The sequence below is a fragment of the Salvelinus fontinalis genome, unplaced genomic scaffold, assembly GCF_029448725.1.
Source record: "Salvelinus fontinalis isolate EN_2023a unplaced genomic scaffold, ASM2944872v1 scaffold_0208, whole genome shotgun sequence".
NCBI lineage: Eukaryota > Metazoa > Chordata > Actinopteri > Salmoniformes > Salmonidae > Salvelinus > Salvelinus fontinalis.
Genome location: NW_026600417.1, coordinates 104,270 through 124,673, shown reverse-complemented (window position 1 = coordinate 124,673; position 20,404 = coordinate 104,270). Strand labels below are relative to the sequence as shown.

General features: G+C 47.1%; 1 protein-coding gene and 1 non-coding gene across 2 annotated transcripts in view; both read right to left on the bottom strand.

The window, feature by feature from the left end:
- Positions 1-20,404, bottom strand: part of LOC129844714 (plexin-A4-like) — a gene marked incomplete at its 5' end in the record, with an annotated part of 114,496 nt that overhangs the window by 13,805 nt on the left and 80,287 nt on the right. Inside the window, 4 exons of the mRNA XM_055912766.1 lie at positions 4,972-5,131; positions 7,101-7,247; positions 7,952-8,018; positions 17,621-17,889. Of these exons, the coding sequence (XP_055768741.1) occupies positions 4,972-5,131; positions 7,101-7,247; positions 7,952-8,018; positions 17,621-17,889 (643 nt within the window). The remainder of the gene's footprint in view (positions 1-4,971; positions 5,132-7,100; positions 7,248-7,951; positions 8,019-17,620; positions 17,890-20,404) is intronic.
- On the bottom strand, positions 15,671-15,723 carry LOC129844716 (U7 small nuclear RNA). The gene has a single exon (XR_008757958.1). It is a non-coding gene; the product is annotated as a U7 small nuclear RNA (small nuclear RNA).

The following is a 20,404-nucleotide window of genomic DNA, read 5'->3' as shown; positions in this document are numbered from 1 at the left end:
GGGGGAAGCAGTGAAGGTTATTGAGGTAGTGTTGTCATACTGCAGAGGGGGAAGCAGTGAAGGTTATTGAGGTAGTGTTGTTATACTGCAGAGGGGGAAGCAGTGAAGGTTATTGAGGTAGTGTTGTGATACTGCAGAGGGGGAAGCAGTGAAGGTTATGGAGGTAGTGTTGTCATACTGCAGAGGGGGAAGCAGTGAAGGTTATTGAGGTAGTGTTGTGATACTGCAGAGGGGGAAGCAGTGAAGGTTATTGAGGTAGTGTTGTGATACTGCAGAGGGGGAAGCAGTGAAGGTTATTGAGGTAGTGTTGTTATACTGCAGAGGGGGAAGGAGTGAAGGTTATTGAGGTAGTGTTGTTATACTGCAGAGGGGGAAGCAGTGAAGGTTATTGAGGTAGTGTTGTTATACTGCAGAGGGGGAAGCAGTGAAGGTTATTGAGGTAGTGTTGTTATACTGCAGAGGGGGAAGCAGTGAAGGTTATTGAGGTAGTGTTGTTATACTGCAGAGGGAGAAGCAGTGAAGGTTATTGAGGTAGTGTTGTTATACTGCAGAGGAGGAAGCAGTGAAGGTTATTGAGGTAGTGTTGTTATACTGCAGAGGGGGAAGCAGTGAAGGTTATTGAGGTAGTGTTGTCATACTGCAGAGGGGGAAGCAGTGAAGGTTATTGAGGTAGTGTTGTTATACTGCAGAGGGGGAAGCAGTGAAGGTTATTGAGGTAGTGTTGTGATACTGCAGAGGGGGAAGCAGTGAAGGTTATTGAGGTAGTGTTGTTATACTGCAGAGGGGGAAGCAGTGAAGATTATTGAGGTAGTGTTGTGATACTGCAGAGGGGGAAGCAGTGAAGGTTATTGAGGTAGTGTTGTTATACTGCAGAGGGGGAAGCAGTGAAGGTTATTGAGGTAGTGTTGTGATACTGCAGAGGGAGAAGCAGTGAAGGTTATTGAGGTAGTGTTGTCATACTGCAGAGGGGGAAGCAGTGAAGGTTATTGAGGTAGTGTTGTTATACTGCAGAGGGGGAAGCAGTGAAGGTTATTGAGGTAGTGTTGTTATACTGCAGAGGGAGAAGCAGTGAAGGTTATTGAGGTAGTGTTGTTATACTGCAGAGGGGGAAGCAGTGAAGGTTATTGAGGTAGTGTTGTGATACTGCAGAGGGGGAAGCAGTGACGGTTATTGAGGTAGTGTTGTCATACTGCAGAGGGGGAAGCAGTGAAGATTATTGAGGTAGTGTTGTGATACTGCAGAGGGGGAAGCAGTGAAGGTTATTGAGGTAGTGTTGTCATACTGCAGAGGGGGAAGCAGTGAAGGTTATTGAGGTAGTGTTGTTATACTGCAGAGGGGGAAGCAGTGAAGGTTATTGAGGTAGTGTTGTGATACTGCAGAGGGGGAAGCAGTGAAGGTTATTGAGGTAGTGTTGTTATACTGCAGAGGGGGAAGCAGTGAAGGTTATTGAGGTAGTGTTGTGATACTGCAGAGGGGGAAGCAGTGAAGGTTATTGAGGTAGTGTTGTCATACTGCAGAGGGGGAAGCAGTGAAGGTTATTGAGGTAGTGTTGTGATACTGCAGAGGGGGAAGCAGTGAAGGTTATTGAGGTAGTGTTGTGATACTGCAGAGGGGGAAGCAGTGAAGGTTATTGAGGTAGTGTTGTTATACTGCAGAGGGGGAAGCAGTGACGGTTATTGAGGTAGTGTTGTCATACTGCAGAGGGGGAAGCAGTGAAGGTTATTGAGGTAGTGTTGTGATACTGCAGAGGGGGAAGCAGTGAAGGTTATTGAGGTAGTGTTGTCATACTGCAGAGGGGGAAGCAGTGAAGGTTATTGAGGTAGTGTTGTTATACTGCAGAGGGGGAAGCAGTGAAGGTTATTGAGGTAGTGTTGTGATACTGCAGAGGGGGAAGCAGTGAAGGTTATTGAGGTAGTGTTGTTATACTGCAGAGGGGGAAGCAGTGAAGGTTATTGAGGTAGTGTTGTTATTCTGCAGAGGGAGAAGCAGTGAAGGTTATTGAGGTAGTGTTGTTATACTGCAGAGGGGGAAGCAGTGAAGGTTATTGAGGTAGTGTTGTTATTCTGCAGAGGGAGAAGCATTGAAGGTTATTGAGGTAGTGTTGTTATACTGCAGAGGGGGAAGCAGTGAAGGTTATTGAGGTAGTGTTGTTATACTGCAGAGGGGGAAGCAGTGAAGGTTATTGAGGTAGTGTTGTTATACTGCAGAGGGGGAAGCAGTGAAGGTTATTGAGGTAGTGTTGTTATACTGCAGAGGGGGAAGCAGTGAAGGTTATTGAGGTAGTGTTGTGATACTGCAGAGGGGTAAGCAGTGAAGGTTATTGAGGTAGTGTTGTCATACTGCAGAGGGGGAAGCAGTGAAGGTTATTGAGGTAGTGTTGTGATACTGCAGAGGGGGAAGCAGTGAAGGTTATTGAGGTAGTGTTGTGATACTGCAGAGGGGGAAGCAGTGAAGGTTATTGAGGTAGTGTTGTTATACTGCAGAGGGGGAAGCAGTGAAGGTTATTGAGGTAGTGTTGTGATACTGCAGAGGGGGAAGCAGTGACAGTTATTGAGGTAGTGTTGTCATACTGCAGAGGGGGAAGCAGTGAAGGTTATTGAGGTAGTGTTGTGATACTGCAGAGGGGGAAGCAGTGAAGGTTATTGAGGTAGTGTTGTGATACTGCAGAGGGGGAAGCAGTGAAGGTTATTGAGGTAGTGTTGTTATACTGCAGAGGGGGAAGCAGTGAAGGTTATTGAGGTAGTGTTGTCATACTGCAGAGGGAGAAGCAGTGAAGGTTATTGAGGTAGTGTTGTTATACTGCAGAGGGGGAAGCAGTGAAGGTTATTGAGGTAGTGTTGTGATACTGCAGAGGGGGAAGCAGTGAAGGTTATTGAGGTAGTGTTGTGATACTGCAGAGGGGGAAGCAGTGAAGGTTATTGAGGTAGTGTTGTGATACTGCAGTGATACTGTTGTGATACCCCCCCCCCCCCCCCCCCCCCACACACACACACACACACACACACACACACAAAGCAGGTCTTGCTAGGATTGGTTCTCACACCCTGTCCCCTCCTATCGTGCCTCCCTCAGGGGGACCCGGCATGGGGAATTAAAAACAATACCTGGGACAAAAAAACTCTTGTCAAATGTGTTTTCAGGAGAGCCTGCAAGATGGAAACTGAGGATTGTCAATATGGGGGAGGAGGTTGGGGGAGGGTTGGGGGAAGAGTTTGTCCGGACTCAGGAGGCCCGTTGATCTGTTAGTGGAATCATGCAGAGATGCTTCCTCTCCCCCTGAGTGGACCGTTCCATTCAGTGTAATATCCTTCTACCTATTGTCTTTTATATGATACATAAATTACACCGCTTTCCTCCTAAACTACTTCTTTAGTCCCAATGCCCCCCCCCCCCCAGACACAGTGACAACACGCAGTGAGAAGTTCCCCCTCAGACTAAATGTCCAATTCTCTATAATAATAAACAATAAGACAACACACTGCCCGGTGGGCGCCATGAAACAATTTCGCAATGGAGCGCTCGCCAAAAACCTAAACCAATCTCTTCACTTATCAGAGAGACATTCCCCCATCACAGCTCCGTATGCCATTATAAATATACTATTACTAAGAAAACACAGGGCCACACACACACACCATCCTGATATGTGAATCCATAAAAAGGCTCGCCACTCACCGTCTACCTAGAAAGACCTGCCGAAATTGATGGAATACAATCAGGAAATAAAACATACACACACTTAGGCGTGATAGGCCGTGCAGCCAGAAAATGTAGTGCCAGGATGTTGTATTGTGGGACTGAGAGACTTATGTCTCACCTGGACTCCATCCCTTCCCCGATTACCTCCCCTACATATGTCACTCCCTTTGGTTCCTTCCCCAGGTGTTTCTGTTTCAGTTTCCTGTCTGTGCATTGTTCGTGTTTCTTGTTTTGTACTATGTTACGTTTATTTATTAAAACACTCACTAACTGAACTTTCTTCCTGACTCTCAGCGCACATCGTTACAGGGATGTATAGGGGGGGCAGATCAGCTCACCACTCCTCACTACTACAAACAGAGACAATTAGTCATCTTATAACACCATTAGGAAATAACCTTGGTGAAGAAAAAGACAACCCAGTCTACTGAGAACAGGAAGTAAGAAAGAAAGAGAGAAGAAGAGAAAGCTGGAGTGAAAGAAAAGAAGGCCGATCTCTTCGAGAGTTTCACAGAAAAAAAATATAAGATTGAGGAGGTTTGCGGATCTGAGAGCCTCTCCATTGATTACTTGATCAATCATGTGAGTCAGAGTGTGGTCAACAGGGCTGGATCGATGGGGAGTCGGGGAGGGAAGAGAACAATCACACAGCACCAGTCATAGGAGCCAGAGAGAGGTCTGCTGGACTCAACTCTCCTGAGATCTATGGGAGGGAGGCTGGTGGTAAGTCTCTCAAACTCATTCCACGGAGGGCCGAGTGGCTGCGAGTTTCTCGCTCCTCCCTTGTACCGGATTGATGAATTAAGGTCACTAATTAGTAAGGAACTCCCCTCACCTGGTTGTCTAGGACTTAATTGAAAGGAGAAATCAAAAACCAGCAGACACTAATCCCTCTGTGGAATGAGTTTAACATCCCTGGTGTAGAGGAACATGAGAACTCTAAAAAATGGCCTCCACATGTTCAATAACTGAAGACTAATCAACACCGATTTGTCCACGTCATGGAAAAATAACTCAATGTTCGTCAATTAAAAGCAGAAAATACAATATATATTTGCAATAATAATTCCAGGCGTTAACCTTTTCAACTCCAGGAGAAATGTTCTCCATTTGTACACGTATATGGTTGCTGTAGAAAAAGGGGCTCATTGACTGATCAGACTTGTATTCAACCGGCACAACACGGTCCCGAACGGATTTCTAATAAGACATGTTTTTGTTTTCCATTGCATAACATTTTGCTACAGAGTGCCCTAATGAACGGGGTCTTACCAAGGTCCATGTCAGAGGCCTTCTGTCGGTGGGAGTGGGGAACGTTCTTGTATATGGCGTCCAGGATCTTTTCCTTCACCTGGCTGATGGAGTCACAGTTCAACACCTTCACCTGGATCTCAGGGCTCTTCTCATTATCCGGGTGGATGCAGTTCACCACCTGTAGAGAACAGGGACAAGACTTGGAGTTATACGCCTGCTATTACAATAGGAATAAAGTCACCACCTGTAGAGAACAGGGACAAGACTTGGAGTTATACACCTGCTATTACAATAGGAATACAGTCACCACCTGTAGAGAACAGGGACAAGACTTGGAGTTATACGCCTGCTATTACAATAGGAATACAGTCACCACCTGTAGAGAACAGGGACAAGACTTGGAGTTATACGCCTGCTATTACAATAGGAATACAGTCACCACCTGTAGAGAACAGGGACAAGACTTGGAGTTATACGCCTGCTATTACAATAGGAATACAGTCACCACCTGTAGAGAACAGGGACAAGACTTGGAGTTATACGCCTGCTATTACAATAGGAATAAAGTCACCACCTGTAGAGAACAGGGACAAGACTTGGAGTTATACAGCTGCTATTACAATAGGAATACAGTCACCACCTGTAGAGAACAGGGACAAGACTTGGAGTTATACGCCTGCAATTACAATAGGAATACAGTCACCACCTGTAGAGAACAGGGACAAGACTTGGAGTTATACAGATGCTATTACAATAGGAATACAGTCACCACCTGTAGAGAAAAGGGACACGACTTGGAGTTATACACCTGCTGTTACAATAGGAATACAGTCACCACCTGTAGAGAACAGGGACAAGACTTGAAGTTATACACCTGCTATTACAATAGGAATACAGTCACCACCTGTAGAGAACAGGGACAAGACTTGGAGTTATACGCCTGCTATTACAATAGGAATACAGTCACCACCTGTAGAGAAAAGGGACAAGACTTGGAGTTATACACCTGCTATTACAATAGGAATACAGTCACCACCTGTAGAGAACAGGGACAGGTCTTTTTTCTATAGAATAGAGAAGCATATCAGGAGTTGATGAGGGATTCAGGTATGCTGTGTCTCGGTTGATAATTATATTGGAGATGGAGACACATTCTGTGGGATGATGGTAATAAAACTATGGCGTGGTCGTTGGATATCAGGTTTGAAAGAGGCCATTCTGTATCTGTCAAGTCTGGTGAAAGTCTTTCCTGTAATATAAATGGGTATTCAGAGAAACTGGCCTCCCGGGGGGGGCAGTCTGACACGGCATGGCTACCTTGAGTCGATGAGCGGTTAACAAGCTAATTATTATCACACGGTTATTATCATTCACAGTGAATACATCAGCCATCATCATCAGCATCATCATCTACGCCATTGAGGCTCTCGCCAGATGTAATTACATGGTCCAAGGGGAAGAAGGAGGCCATTTACATAAGAAAGAGGAAATAAAATACCTTATGGTTTCCATACTGTTCCCAGTACAATTCTATACCTCTATCGTTGGGCAGATAATTACATGTTGTAAAAGGGCCATTCCATCATCAATCCTTCTAGATTGATTGAGACAGAGATACTGTTTCTCACGGCCAACTGAAATAACTCTATTGCTCTCCAAGCTATCTGAGCCACACTGTGTGCTTCCTGGGAATGGTTTGATTTGTCTTACAGAGACATTGAGGGGCGCTGGTAACAAACTGCCTGGCTGGGTGTCTTGTCTTCCCTCAGTCAGCTCAGGTCACAGTGGTGGAGGAGAGGAATGAAGGTGATCAGAGAGTAGAACAGAAAGAGAGACCAGGGAAACAACCGGTCTTCCTGGCCTCCTCCCCCTCTTCCTCGCCTCCTCCCCCCTCTTCCCTGATCTCTAACACACTCCCTCCTTTTCCCTGCCCCCTCTTCCTCGCCTCTTCCCTCATCTTCCTCGCCTCTTCCCTCTGTCAGCTCCGGGTACTAAAAGAAAGTGAGGTCAGTGAGCCCTCTTCCAGTCAGGTGTGAAAGGAGGCAGGTGGCTGGGTGTTACCGTGTCCAAAACTCCTTCCTTCCCCTCCCCACAAAATGCCGTTCCTACCACAGCCCCTTGTCCCCGTGGGGGAAGTTGACCCTTACCAGCATCTTGTAGTCGATTTGCTGTCTGATGAGCTTATCCTCGCTGAGCGAGTAGCGCGCCTCACCAGTGATGGAGTCTATAGGCCCCTTCTCCATCTGCTGCTTGATGGCACAGAAGAGGGAGAAGAGGGGCTCACCCGCACACTCCTGTGTAGAGAGGGATGGTAAGAGACAGACAAACAGAGAGAGAGACAGACAAACAGAGAGACAGACAAACAGAGAGAGAGAGAGAGAGAGAGAGAGACAGACAGAGAGAGAGACAGACAAACAGAGAGAGAGACAGACAAACAGAGAGAGAGAGAGACAGACAGCGAGAGAGGTTGGTGTCAAAAATATAACCTTAACCCTAAATTTAACCATAGCTCCTAACCCTAAAACGAACCCCATTTCCTAACCCTAAACCTAATTGTAATGCCATTTCCTAACCCTAAACGTAATTGTAATGCCATTTCCTAACCCTAAACCTAATTGTAATACCATTTCCTAACCCTAACCCCAATTGTAATGCCATTTCACAACCCTAAACCTAATTGTAATGTCAACACTAATTCTAACTTTAACCCTAAACTCCTAGAAACAGCATTTGACCCTGCGGGGACAAACAAAATGTCCCCAGTTGGTTACATTTTTGTTTTTTTACTATTCTTGTGGAGACTATTCTTGTGGGGACACGTCCACACACACACAAACAAAGACACAGACACACGCACACACACATGGACAAACGCACACGGACACACACACACAAAAACGCACAGACACACATATTACCCACTCTCACAGGCATAAAACTAGAGGAGCTGAATGGGTGAACAAAGCAGAATGTATCAGAGTAAAGTGCAGACATTGACCTTTAGGAACTTGTATAGCAGGAAGGTAAACCAGTTGGTCAGCATTTTCTCTGCCACAGACTCCGTCCTGAAATCAACAGAAACATTCTATCAACATACCATCCCTCACAACCATCACAAATATTCAAATATGATCATCAAATATTCCACGCAAAACCAGGCCTGTTGTAATGAATAGAGGCTTTTGTTACACAAACATTATTGCAAAAACATTATTGGCTCTCACTTCTAAAGGCCTCCCAAACTTCCGGCCTATGCCTTTTATATTCAGGCACGCCAAGGGCACCTAAGCTACGCTGGGGTCTTAATAGAAGAGAAAGCAATTAAAACCTTTATTTGATCCCATTGGGATTGATGTCATTAGAAGGGCCTGTAATAATACTGGCCTCATTATTAACCTCTCCCTCCTTAGCCCATTCACACCCACTGTCTGGGACGACACAGCACATCACATTACAATAGAAAGTGAATGCACACATCCATCGCCCTGCTCTCTTTCTCTCTCTGTTATGTTCGGTCTCTCGTGCCAGTGGGCGCTCCGCTGGCGTGACTAATCGGGGCACCGTTCACTGGGCTACCACAGGCGGCCATACCGTGTGAATGGATAATATTCATGCGCACAATAACAAACAGCGGGGTCTGAAAGGCGAGAGGCGGGGATCGGATATCCTTTGACACGTCTCTGGCTCCTGTGTAGTGGGTAATCTGCCAAGAACCCCCCCCCCCCCCCCCCCCCCCCTCACCCCCCCTCACCCCACCACCACCTCAATGAGGCATGGCCACAGGCATCAATATTTCAGGATTAGGCCATTGTGTGCGTGTGCACGCCCCCTTGCCCCTTCTGTCATTCGGTTGCCACCTGCAGCCTCCTCCTGGCCCCTCCACTCAGAGCCCTCCTGGCACCTGTTAGGAGGACCATCACATTTAGAGATGGAGGCTTGTGCCCGCTGTGCCAATAGGCCAGGCCTGGCACCCCCTGCCAACCAGAATTGGCACAACACCTGGATGGGATTAACTTCCTGCTCTGCTTGCGCCCGCACTTTTATGTCGGCGCGGCGGACGAGAGAGTCCTCGGCTCTAGGGGTCAGGGAGGTCACGTTTCATCTTTCCTTTCATGTGTCCCTCACTCTATTCCTCCCCTCCACTCCCTCATTCTCTCTCCCTCCTTTCCCCTCAGACCCTGTCGCCTTATTTGTAATCATTCACACTTCCAAATGGTCTCCATGTAGACAAATTCAGCACATCAATCAAAGAGATGAAAAGAGAGTGTAAAAGGGAGAGGTGGAGAAGAGGGGAGGGGTCTCAGTAAAAGACATGAATAACAGAATGACTTGGAGATGGAGGGAGGGGTCTCAGTAAAAGACAAGAATAACAGAATGACTTGGAGATGGAGCGAGGGGTCTCAGTAAAATGGAAGAATAACAGAATGACTTGGAGATGGAGGGAGGGGTCTCAGTAAAATGGAAGAATAACAGAATGACTTGGAGATGGAGGGAGGGGTCTCAGTAAATTGGAAGAATAACAGAATGACTTGGAGATGGAGGGAGGGGTCTCAGTAAAATGGAAGAATAACAGAATGACTTGGAGATGGAGGGAGGGGTCTCAGTAAAATGGAAGAATAACAGAATGACTTGGAGATGGAGGGAGGGGTCTCAGTAAAATGGAAGAATAACAGAATGACTTGGAGATGGAGGGAGGGGTCTCAGTAAAAGATAAGAATAACAGAATGACTTGGAGATGGAGGGAGGGGTCTCAGTAAAATGGAAGAATAACAGAATGACTTGGAGATGGAGGGAGGGGTCTCAGTAAAATGGAAGAATAACAGAATGACTTGGAGATGGAGGGAGGGGTCTCAGTAAAAGACATGAATAACAGAATGACTTGGAGATGGAGGGAGGGGTCTCAGTAAATTGGAAGAATAACAGAATGACTTGGAGATGGAGGGAGGGGTCTCAGTAAATTGGAAGAATAACAGAATGACTTGGAGATGGAGGGAGGGGTCTCAGTAAAATGGAAGAATAACAGAATGACTTGGAGATGGAGGGAGGGGTCTCAGTAAAAGATAAGAATAACAGAATGACTTGGAGATGGAGGGAGGGGTCTCAGTAAAATGGAAGAATAACAGAATGACTTGGAGATGGAGGGAGGGGTCTCAGTAAAATGGAAGAATAACAGAATGACTTGTCTGAGTCTTTATCTCCTCTTTCAGCTCCCTCGTTTCCTCCTCTTTTTGTTATTTTATGTGTGTGGGTTCTAAAAGAATGTGTTCAGAAAGGTGTGTGTAACTGTGTGTATGTGTGTGTGTGTGTGTGTGTGTGTGTGTGTGTGTGTGTGTGTGTGTGTGTGTGTGTGTGTGTGTTTGGCAGTGCGAGCCAGGCCCTCCAGTAATGATCTGTTTTGGCACAGCCCCACAGGAAGTCCTCATGGCCGTCCTCTATCCAAGCCCTGCCTATAGGGAAGATGGGATGAAGGGCTGCTGCACCGGGCCGTTACACCACAGCTGGCACCTAACATGTCCACACCGGTCCAACAACTTCCTCAACCTCTTGACTGCCACATCTCTAGAACGTATCAGTAACGTTACTGATAAGTTAACATGGCTGTAATGCTTTGTGATATTGCATGTTGGCATGAAGAAGTGTGCCCGCTTGGCACACAGTCAACCAAGTCAACTTGTTGGTACTTAGTTCCTCCTGGTTACAGAGCAGTCGTTTTGCCTCTGCACATGAGATGGGAACCAGAGAATTCCTGGATTGCAGATGCGGTGGGACGCATTAGTATGTCGTGCAGAGCGACGCTCTATAAAATGGAGGCGTAACGCTCAATGTATCTTCACAGCTCTCCCACTCATTCCACAGACATTTCTTTACAGGCATCTGGCATCACACTGATCATAAATGCATGATACACTAAACCATGGGTGCTGAAACAACAGATGTGGCTTACAAACAAAGTTTTGACACCAGAGATCATTAATGAGGGTTCTGTATATCATATCGTCCTAGGGCGTTATTGATTGTGATAGATAAGCTCTTAAAATCAATAAGATGTTAAAGGACAGGATTTTCTCTGTTAACCAAACACGCAGCTGCGTTGGAGCTCTGCTGCTAGCCACGCCCCCTTCCTCCAATCCCACGTGTTAAAGCACCACAGCATGAAGTCAAAAATGATTTCAATTTCCCACTCGGGCTCCTGGGGAGAAGATTGGCTGTCTGACGCAGAGCACAGGCTGCATCTCCAATGGCACCCTATGTCCTATATAGTGCACTACTTTTGATCACATCCCTGATCAAAAGTGGTGCACTACATAGGGAATAGGGTACAATTTGGGACATAGAAGCAGTCTCAGTGCTTAGGCTGACGTCTTCTTACTAGAACTACTGAGATAATCCTCACAGTATAATCAGAGGACCTTTAGCTCCTACTGATTATTATCCCCTGTGTGTGCGTGTGTGTGTGTGTGTGTATGTGTATGTGTGTGTGTGTGTGTGTGTGTGTGTGTGTGTGTGTGTGTATGTGGGTGTGCGGGTGTGCGGGTGTGCGTGTGTGCGTGTGTGCGTGTGTGTGCGGGTGTGCGGGTGAGCGGGTGTGCGGGTGTGCGGGTGGGTGTGTGGGTGGGTGTGTGGGTGCATCAGGAGGGGCAGATGGAAGGTTGCTGGTAAAAGGAAATAATAAAAGCCCCGATTTAAAAAAAAAATTCTTATATCAGAGATGGATGAAAGAAATCTGAGCCGTGGAAAAGGTTTAGCAGCTATTTCAGTATGCATGAAGAGAGAATGAGAGGGTGTACGCGGGGGGTGGAGGAAGGAGAGGGACTGCGACAGATGGTTGTGGAAGTCTCTCGTTAGTTAGTTTGCCTGGTGGTGTGCCTCAGCTGAGGTTGAGACGGGCAGATGGAGATGTAGAGAAATGCGGGAGAGGAGAGTGGAGAGTGGAGGAGTGGAGAGTGGAGGAGTGGAGAGTGGATGAGAGTGGAGGAGAGGAGAGTGGAGGAGTGGAGAGTGGAGGAGAGGGGTGGAGAGTGGAGGAGAGGGGTGGAGAGTGGAGGAGAGGAGAGTGGAGGAGTGGAGAGGGGTGGAGAAGAGAGGGGTGGAGAGGAGAGGGGTGGAGAGGTTGTCTTGGAAGCGGTGATGGGAAGCTGGTCTGGACACAGTGCCAAAGATGCCCTGCTTATGCACTTTGAGCAGTGATTTAGTAATCAAGTAAAAAGGCAAAGAGGGGAGAAAGACAGAGAAAAGAGAGAAAGAGAGACGGCCTGCGCAGAGGCGCGGGGGAGAGAGAGAGGGCGGGAGATAGATGGATAGAGCGAGAGAGAGAGAGAGAGAGAGATGGAGAGAGAGAGAGAGAGAGAGAGAGAGAGAGAGAGAGAGAGAGAGAGAGAGAGAGAGAGAGAGAGAGAGAGAGAGAGAGAGAGAGCGGGAGATAGATGGATATAGCGAGAGAGAGCGAGAGAGAGAGCGAGAGATGGAGAGAGACGATGAGAGAGAGGGAGATTGGGAGGACACAGAGGGAGGAGAAAGGGAGAGATAGATTGAGGCACGGGGGAGGGGGTGTTACTCCGAGCCCAGATTTAGCCATCCCATCACAGCTCAGTGAGTCTGGGTGTCTCCTCTATTTTGGGCGGGTATCCAGGGCCAAGCAGCAAGTCTGTGACTGTGTGTCCCTCTAGTCTGGTAGTGTTGCAGCAGCTAGCCGCTCTAGTCTGATAGTGTTGCAGCAGTTAGCCCCTCTAGTCTGGTAGTGTTCCAGCAGTTAACCCCTCTAGTCTGATAGTGTTCCAGCAGCTAGCCCCTCTAGTCTGGTAGTGTTCCAGAAGCTAGTCCCTTTAGTCTGGTAGTGTTCCAGCAGATAGACTTTCTAGTCTGATAGTGTTCCAGCAGATAGCCCCTCTAGTCTGGTAGTGTTCCAGCAGCTAGCCTCTCTAGACTGGTAGTGTTCCAGCAGCTATCCCCTCTAGTCTGGTAGTGTTCCAGCAGCTAGCCTCTCTAGTCTGGTAGTGTTCCAGCAGCTAGTCCCTCTAGTCTGGTAGTTGCAGCAGTTAGCACATCTATTCTGGTAGTGTTCCAGCAGCTAGCCACTCTAGTCTGGTAGTGTTAAGGCAGCTAGCCCCTCTAGTCTGGTAGTGTTCCAGCAGCTAGCCCCTAGTCTGGTAATGTTCCAGCAGCTAGCCCCTCTAGACTGGTAGTGTTCCAGCAGCTAGCCTCTCTAGACTGGTAGTGTTCCAGCAGCTAGCCCCTCTAGACTGGTAGTGTTCCAGCAGCTAGCCTCTCTAGACTGGTAGTGTTCCAGCAGCTAGCCTCTCAAGACTGGTAGTGTTCCAGCAGCTAGCCCCTCTAGTCTGATAGTGTTCCAGCAGCTAGCCCCACTAGACTGGTAGTGTTCCAGCAGCTAGCCCCTCTAGTCTGGTAGTGTTCCAGCAGCTAGCCTCTCTAGACTGGTAGCGTTCCAGCAGCTAGCCTCTCTAGACTGGTAGTGTTCCAGCAGCTAGCCCCTCTAGTCTGGTAGTGTTCCAGCAGCTAGCCCCTTTAGACTTTTAGTGTTCCAGCAGATAGCCCCTCTATTCTGGTAGTGTTCCAGCAGCTAGCCTCTCTAGACTGGTAGTGTTCCAGCAGCTAGCCCCTCTAGTCTGGTAGTGTTCCAGCAGCTAGCCTCTCTAGACTGGTAGTGTTCCAGCAGCTAGCCTCTCTAGACTGGTAGTGTTCCAGCAGCTAGCCCCTCTAGTCTGGTAGTGTTCCAGCAGCTAGCCTCTCTAGACTGGTAGTGTTCCAGCAGATAGCCCCTATAGTCTGGTAGTGTTAAGGCAGTTAGCCCCTCTAGTCTGATAGTGTTCCAGCAGCTAGCCCCTCTAGTGTGATAGTGTTCCAGTAGCTAGCCCCTCTAGTCTGGTAGTGTTCCAGTAGATAGCCCCTCTAGTCTGGTAGTGTTCCAGCAGCTAGCTCCTTTAGTCTGATCGTGTTCCAGCAGCTAGTCCCTCTAGTCTGATAGTGTTCCAGCAGCTAGCCCCTCTAGACTGGTAGTGTTCCAGCAGCTAGCCTCTAGTCTGGTAGTGTTCCAGCAGCTAGCCCCTCTAGACTGGTAGTTTTCCAGCAGCTAGCCTCTCTAGACTGGTAGTGTTCCAGCAGCTAGCTCCTTTAGTCTGATCGTGTTCCAGCAGCTAGCCCCTCTAGTCTGATAGTGTTCCAGCAGCTAGCCCCTCTAGACTGGTAGTGTTCCAGCAGCTAGCCTCTAGTCTGGTAGTGTTCCAGCAGCTAGCCCCTAGTCTGGTAGTGTTCCAGCAGCTAGCCCCTCTAGACTGGTAGTGTTCCAGCAGCTAGCCTCTCTAGACTGGTAGTGTTCCAGCAGCTAGCCTCTCTAGACTGGTAGTGTTCCAGCAGCTAGCCTCTCTAGACTGGTAGTGTTCCAGCAGCTAGCCTCTCTAGACTGGTAGTGTTCCAGCAGCTAGCCCCTCTAGTCTGGTAGTGTTCCAGCAGCTAGCCTCGCTAGACTGGTAGTGTTCCAGCAGCTAGCCCCTCTAGTCTGGTAGTGTTCCAGCAGCTAGCCCCTCTAGTCTGGTAGTGTTCCAGCAGCTAGCCTCTCTAGACTGGTAGTGTTCCAGCAGCTAGCCTCTCTAGACTGCTAGTGTTCCAGCAGCTATCCCCTCTAGTCTGATAGTGTTCCAGCAGCTAGCCTCTCTAGTCTGGTAGTGTTCCAGCAGCTAGCCTCTAGTCTGGTAGTGTTCCAGCAGCTAGCCCCGCTAGACTGGTAGTGTTCCAGTAGCTAGCCCCGCTAGACTGGTAGTGTTCCAGCAGCTAGCCTCTCTAGACTGGTAGTGTTCCAGCAGCTAGCCTCTAGTCTGGTAGTGTTCCAGCAGCTAGCCCCTAGTCTGGTAGTGTTCCAGCAGCTAGCCCCTCTAGACTCGTAGTGTTCCAGCAGCTAGCCTCTCTAGTCTGGTAGTGTTCCAGCAGCTAGCCTCTCTAGACTGATAGTGTTCCAGCAGCTAGCCCCTCTAGTCTGGTAGTGTTCCAGCAGCTAGCCTCTCTAGTCTGGTAGTGTTCCAGCAGCTAGCCCCTCTAGTCTGGTAGTGTTCCAGCAGCTAGCCCCTCTAGACTGGTAGTGTTCCAGCAGCTAGCCCCTCTAGTCTGGTAGTGTTCCAGCAGCTAGCCTCTCTAGACTGGTAGTGTTCCAGCAGATAGCCCCTATAGTCTGGTAGTGTTAAGGCAGTTAGCCCCTCTAGTCTGGTAGTGTTCCAGCAGCTAGCCCCTCTAGACTGGTAGTGTTCCAGCAGTTAGCCTCTCTAGACTGGTAGTGTTCCAGCAGCTAGCCCCTCTAGTCTGGTAGTGTTCCAGCAGCTAGCCTCTCTAGTCTGGTAGTGTTCCAGCAGCTAGCCTCTCTAGTCTGGTAGTGTTCCAGCAGCTAGCCCCTCTAGACTGGTAGTGTTCCAGCAGCTAGCCCCTCTAATCTGGTAGTGTTCCAGCAGCTAGCCCCTCTAGTCTGGTAGTGTTCCAGCAGCTAGCCTCTCTAGTCTGGTAGTGTTCCAGCAGCTAGCCCCTCTAGACTGGTAGTGTTCCAGCAGATAGCCCCTCTAGACTGGTAGTGTTCCAGCAGATAGCCCCTCTAGACTGGTAGTGTTCCAGTATTGTTTTTACAGACTGTATTATACTGTAGTATTTACTGTGTTTTGCAGACATTCGTGTATTATTTACTATAGTGTTTTTGTTTTATTGTCTTTGACATAGGAGTGGGGGCTTTCTCCTTGAGGAAACCTACTGGACAAATACTTAAAGAGCACATTTTCCATAACCTTTAGGTAGACAGGACTGGGGTCTGAAAAAAGAGTTCAGAGCTTCTGCTCTTTTCTATAACTTGTAGGGAACACAATATATGGTCTATACTTGGCATGTAAGTTTCTCACGTATGGGTGGCACAAATTGGGATATAGGGCAGGGGATTGGGCAGGGTATATGCAAATGAAATACTGTAGTATTTTCAAAAAAGAAAAAGAAAAGGGTGGTGCAGACATTACTCAAGTATTTACTACAGTGTTTCTTTTCAGATAAAACTAATATTTATTATAGTATTCTACAGTATACTACAACATTCTATAGTAAGTACTATACACGATCAAGTGACACTACAGCATTTAGTATAATATTCTACACTATACTACTTTTTACTACAGAATTCTATAGTAAGTACGTTAGTATTTCATAGTAAATTGTAGTATTGTTTAATTTGGGATTGAAGAAGTTTACTGCTTGGTAATGGCGCCGGAAGCTCTTGGTGCGATTAATCATCCCTTGTCCATACGGCACTAATCAAATGCCGCATCCGAGATTTTTCTGTTAAACGTCTCCTTCATGATGTGAATATGGGGCTCATTTTCTGACACAACCCTTACACGATGATACGCTCAATATGCTCCCATGTTAGTGAACAGCTAGCGAACAGAGGAATCTGTGTCTGTCTTCATTGGGGAGGAGGATTTCACCCGAGGGAGGACGGGAGGTTTGCAATTGAAATTAGGAAGATTAAATTCATTTACGACATGCCTATCAAATCATTGGGGAGGCTGACAGCAGTGAGCACCCTGAGCAAATGTGTGCTACAACGACCACACGGAAACGTCTTTTTCAAGGGTAACCGAGATGGTCGCAACACCTTCAGCACCATATATGGTGATATGGTGTTGAATTGAAGTGGTGGTACTGTGTATACGATACAGACTGACGCACAGGGAAGTGCTGATTGAGCGGGGAGCAGCTAGGGCTTTTAACAATCCCATTTATTTTTCAAGTGAGGATTTTTACAGCTTTTTTAAATTGGATTCTCCGCTAATTAATCGTAATTATATTCTAATGATGTGCGTGTCAGAGTAGTTCATGTTTCTGAGACAAAGTGATCATTTCAATGTCATTGAAGTTAATTCCACATGTCACCGCCATGAAACGGCTTGGTGCTTGACTAATACACTAATTCAACAAAGTCCAGTTTCAAAGGACACATCCCAAATGGCACCCTATGGGCCCTGGTCAAAAGTACTGCACTACTGTATATAGGAAATAAGGATTTTACCCTGTTCTTAGTTATAGCATAAACCAGCCATTCTAGAGAGTTAGGGTTGGATAAGAAGTACGAACATTGGTATTAATGATCAATTGAGAGAGGCTTGGAGAGGGAAAGCGAACCCATATCCACAGTCCATTACCATTGAGTGGAAATCTATGAGTGTTAATGTGTAGGATAACGCTAATGCAACGTTGATGTTAGCATTAGTCAGCTGTTCAGAGCTTAAATGCTTAAGAGCTCCGGGAGGGCCCAATCATTCACTCTGTCGCAGATAGAGAGAGCAGAGAGATAGAGAGAGGGAGCGAGAGAAGAGAGTGATGAAGAGAGATAGAGAAAGAGAGCGAGAGTGATGAAGAGAGAGAGATAGAGATCGAGAGTGATGAAGAGAGATAGAGAAAGAGAGCGAGAGAAGAGAGTGATGGAGATAGAGAGAGAGATAGAGAAAGAGAGTGATGGAGATAGAGAGATAAGTGTGTGTGTGAGTTTGTGCAGGTGTTCTGGAGAAGTGAAGTCACTCACCCCTCTCCCCAGACTCAGAGAGGTGAGGACAGAGCCAAGGCCTTTGTCTTAATGAGGCCAGAGATGGCCCACGAGAGTCACACACACTTCACCCTCTCCCCTCACCTTCGGAGCAGCAGCTTGGGGTGATTCTTGCTCTCCAGGTTGCGGTCGATGAGGTCAGAGAGCAGGTGCTTGAGGACATCGGTGGCGTACTCCAGTTTACTCTGCAGCATTGTCATGATGAGCGAGGCCACGTTGCCGCGGTCGCGCATGGAGAAGCCGCGCTGCGACTCGAGCGTGCGGATGAATGAGAGCAGGAAGACCTTGTTGTTGATGAGCTGGCCGAACAGCTTCAGGCCCTTCTCCACCTGCTCCTGTCTGTAGCCCGGCACCTGGGATACAGGGAGGAGAAGAGAGGAAAGGGAGGAGAGACGGATGTGCTTAGATGACAATTTATTTATTGAACCTTTATTTAACTAGGCAAGTAATGTCAGACGTTAAGAAACAGACTAGGGTTTAACAATAACTCTTGCACAGTGTGAACTGCAGATTACTGTGTCCTCATGGAAAGCGACAGCGAGGAAACTTGTGCTCCCTGACAGACGCGTCGTATAGAGAGACCGTTGCTCACTCCAATCGATCCTGACAGATCAAAACATTTCATCTCTGTAGGTGCAATTTATGAAAACGGGAATTCGCACACCGACTGACTAGACTAGCGTAAACGGCGCGGGGACAATTTCCGCCCATGGAGGGGAATACACCACACACGCTGCTTTCATCTTGCGTCAGCTTTGCCGGGGAACAACGTTCATATTGTGGAGTCAAAGAAATAAGCAGGGCTCTCAAAAGACTTGGTTAAAATGACTCTACCTTAAAAAAAACAAGTGCTAGGCAACACTGCTCGCTCTCCCAGATATCCTCCCATAACGACATTCCAAGCTGGAATAATTAGCACACATGGTCATCTGATTCCTCTAGTGTTGGGTCCATGTTACTCTAATGACTAGGGATGTTGTGATGTCTGATTCCTCTAGTGTTGGGTCCATGTTACTCTAATGTATAGGGATGTAGTGATGTCTGATTCCTCTAGTGTTGGGTCTATGTTACTCTGATGACTAGGGATGTAGTGATGTCTGATTCCTCTAGTGTTGGGTCCATGTTACTCTAATGACTAGGGATGTAGTGATGTCTGATTCCTCTAGTGTTGGGTCCATGTTACTCTAATGACTAGGGATGTTGTGATGTCTGATTCCTCTAGTGTTGGGTCCATGTTACTCTAATGACTAGGGATGTAGTGATGTCTGATTCCTCTAGTGTTGGGTCCATGTTACTCTGATGACTAGGGATGTAGTGATGTCTGATTCCTCTAGTGTTGGGTCCATGTTACTCTAATGACTAGGGATGTAGTGATGTCTGATTCCTCTAGTGTTGGGTCCATGTTACTCTAATGACTAGGGATGTAGTGATGTCTGATTCCTCTAGTGTTGGGTCCATGTTACTCTAATGACTAGGGATGTAGTGATGTCTGATTCCTCTCGTGTTGGGTCCATGTTACTCTAATGACTAGGGATGTAGTGATGTCTGATTCCTCTAGTGTTGGGTCCATGTTACTCTAATGACTAGGGATGTAGTGATGTCTGATTCCTCTAGTGTTGGGTCCATGTTACTCTAATGACTAGGGATGTAGTGATGTCTGATTCCTCTAGTGTTGGGTCCATGTTACTCTAATGACTAGGGATGTAGTGATGTCTGATTCCTCTAGTGTTGGGTCCATGTTACTCTAATGACTAGGGATGTAGTGATGTCTGATTCCTCTAGTGTTGAGTTCATGTTACTCTAATGACTAGGCATGTAGTGATGTCTGATTCCTCTAGTGTTGGGTCCATGTAACTCTAATGACTAGGGATGTAGAGATGTCTGATTCCTCTAGTGTTGGGTCCATGTTACTCTAATGACTAGGGATGTTGTGATGTCTGATTCCTCTAGTGTTGGGTCCATGTTACTCTAATGACTAGGGATGTAGTGATGTCTGATTCCTCTAGTGTTGGGTACATGTTACTCTAATGACTAGGGATGTTGTGATGTCTGATTCCTCTAGTGTTGGGTCCATGTTACTCTAATGTATAGGGATGTAGTGATGTCTGATTCCTCTAGTGTTGGGTCCATGTTACTCTAATGACTAGGGATGTAGTGATGTCTGATTCCTCTAGTGTTGGGTCCATGTTACTCTAATGACTAGGGAAGTTGTGATGTCTGATTCCTCTAGTGTTGGGTCCATGTTACTCTAATGACTAGGGATGTAGTGATGTCTGATTCCTCTAGTGTTGGGCCCATGTTACTCTAATGACTAGGGATGTAGTGATGTCTGATTCCTCTAGTGTTGGGTCCATGTTACTCTAATGACTAGGGATGTAGTGATGTCTGATTCCTCTAGTGTTGGGTCCATGTTACTCTAATGACTAGGGATGTAGTGATGTCTGATTCCTCTAGTGTTGAGTTCATGTTACTCTAATGACTAGGCATGTAGTGATGTCTGATTCCTCTAGTGTTGGGTCCATGTAACTCTAATGACTAGGGATGTAGAGATGTCTGATTCCTCTAGTGTTGGGTCCATGTTACTCTAATGACTAGGGATGTTGTGATGTCTGATTCCTCTAGTGTTGGGTCCATGTTACTCTAATGACTAGGGATGTAGTGATGTCTGATTCCTCTAGTGTTGGGTTCATGTTACTCTAATGACTAGGGATGTAGTGATGTCTGATTCCTCTAGTGTTGGGTCCATGTTACTCTAATGACTAGGGATGTAGTGATGTCTGATTCCTCTAGTGTTGGGTCCATGTTACTCTAATGACTAGGGATGTAGTGATGTCTGATTCCTCTAGTGTTGGGTCCATGTTACTCTAA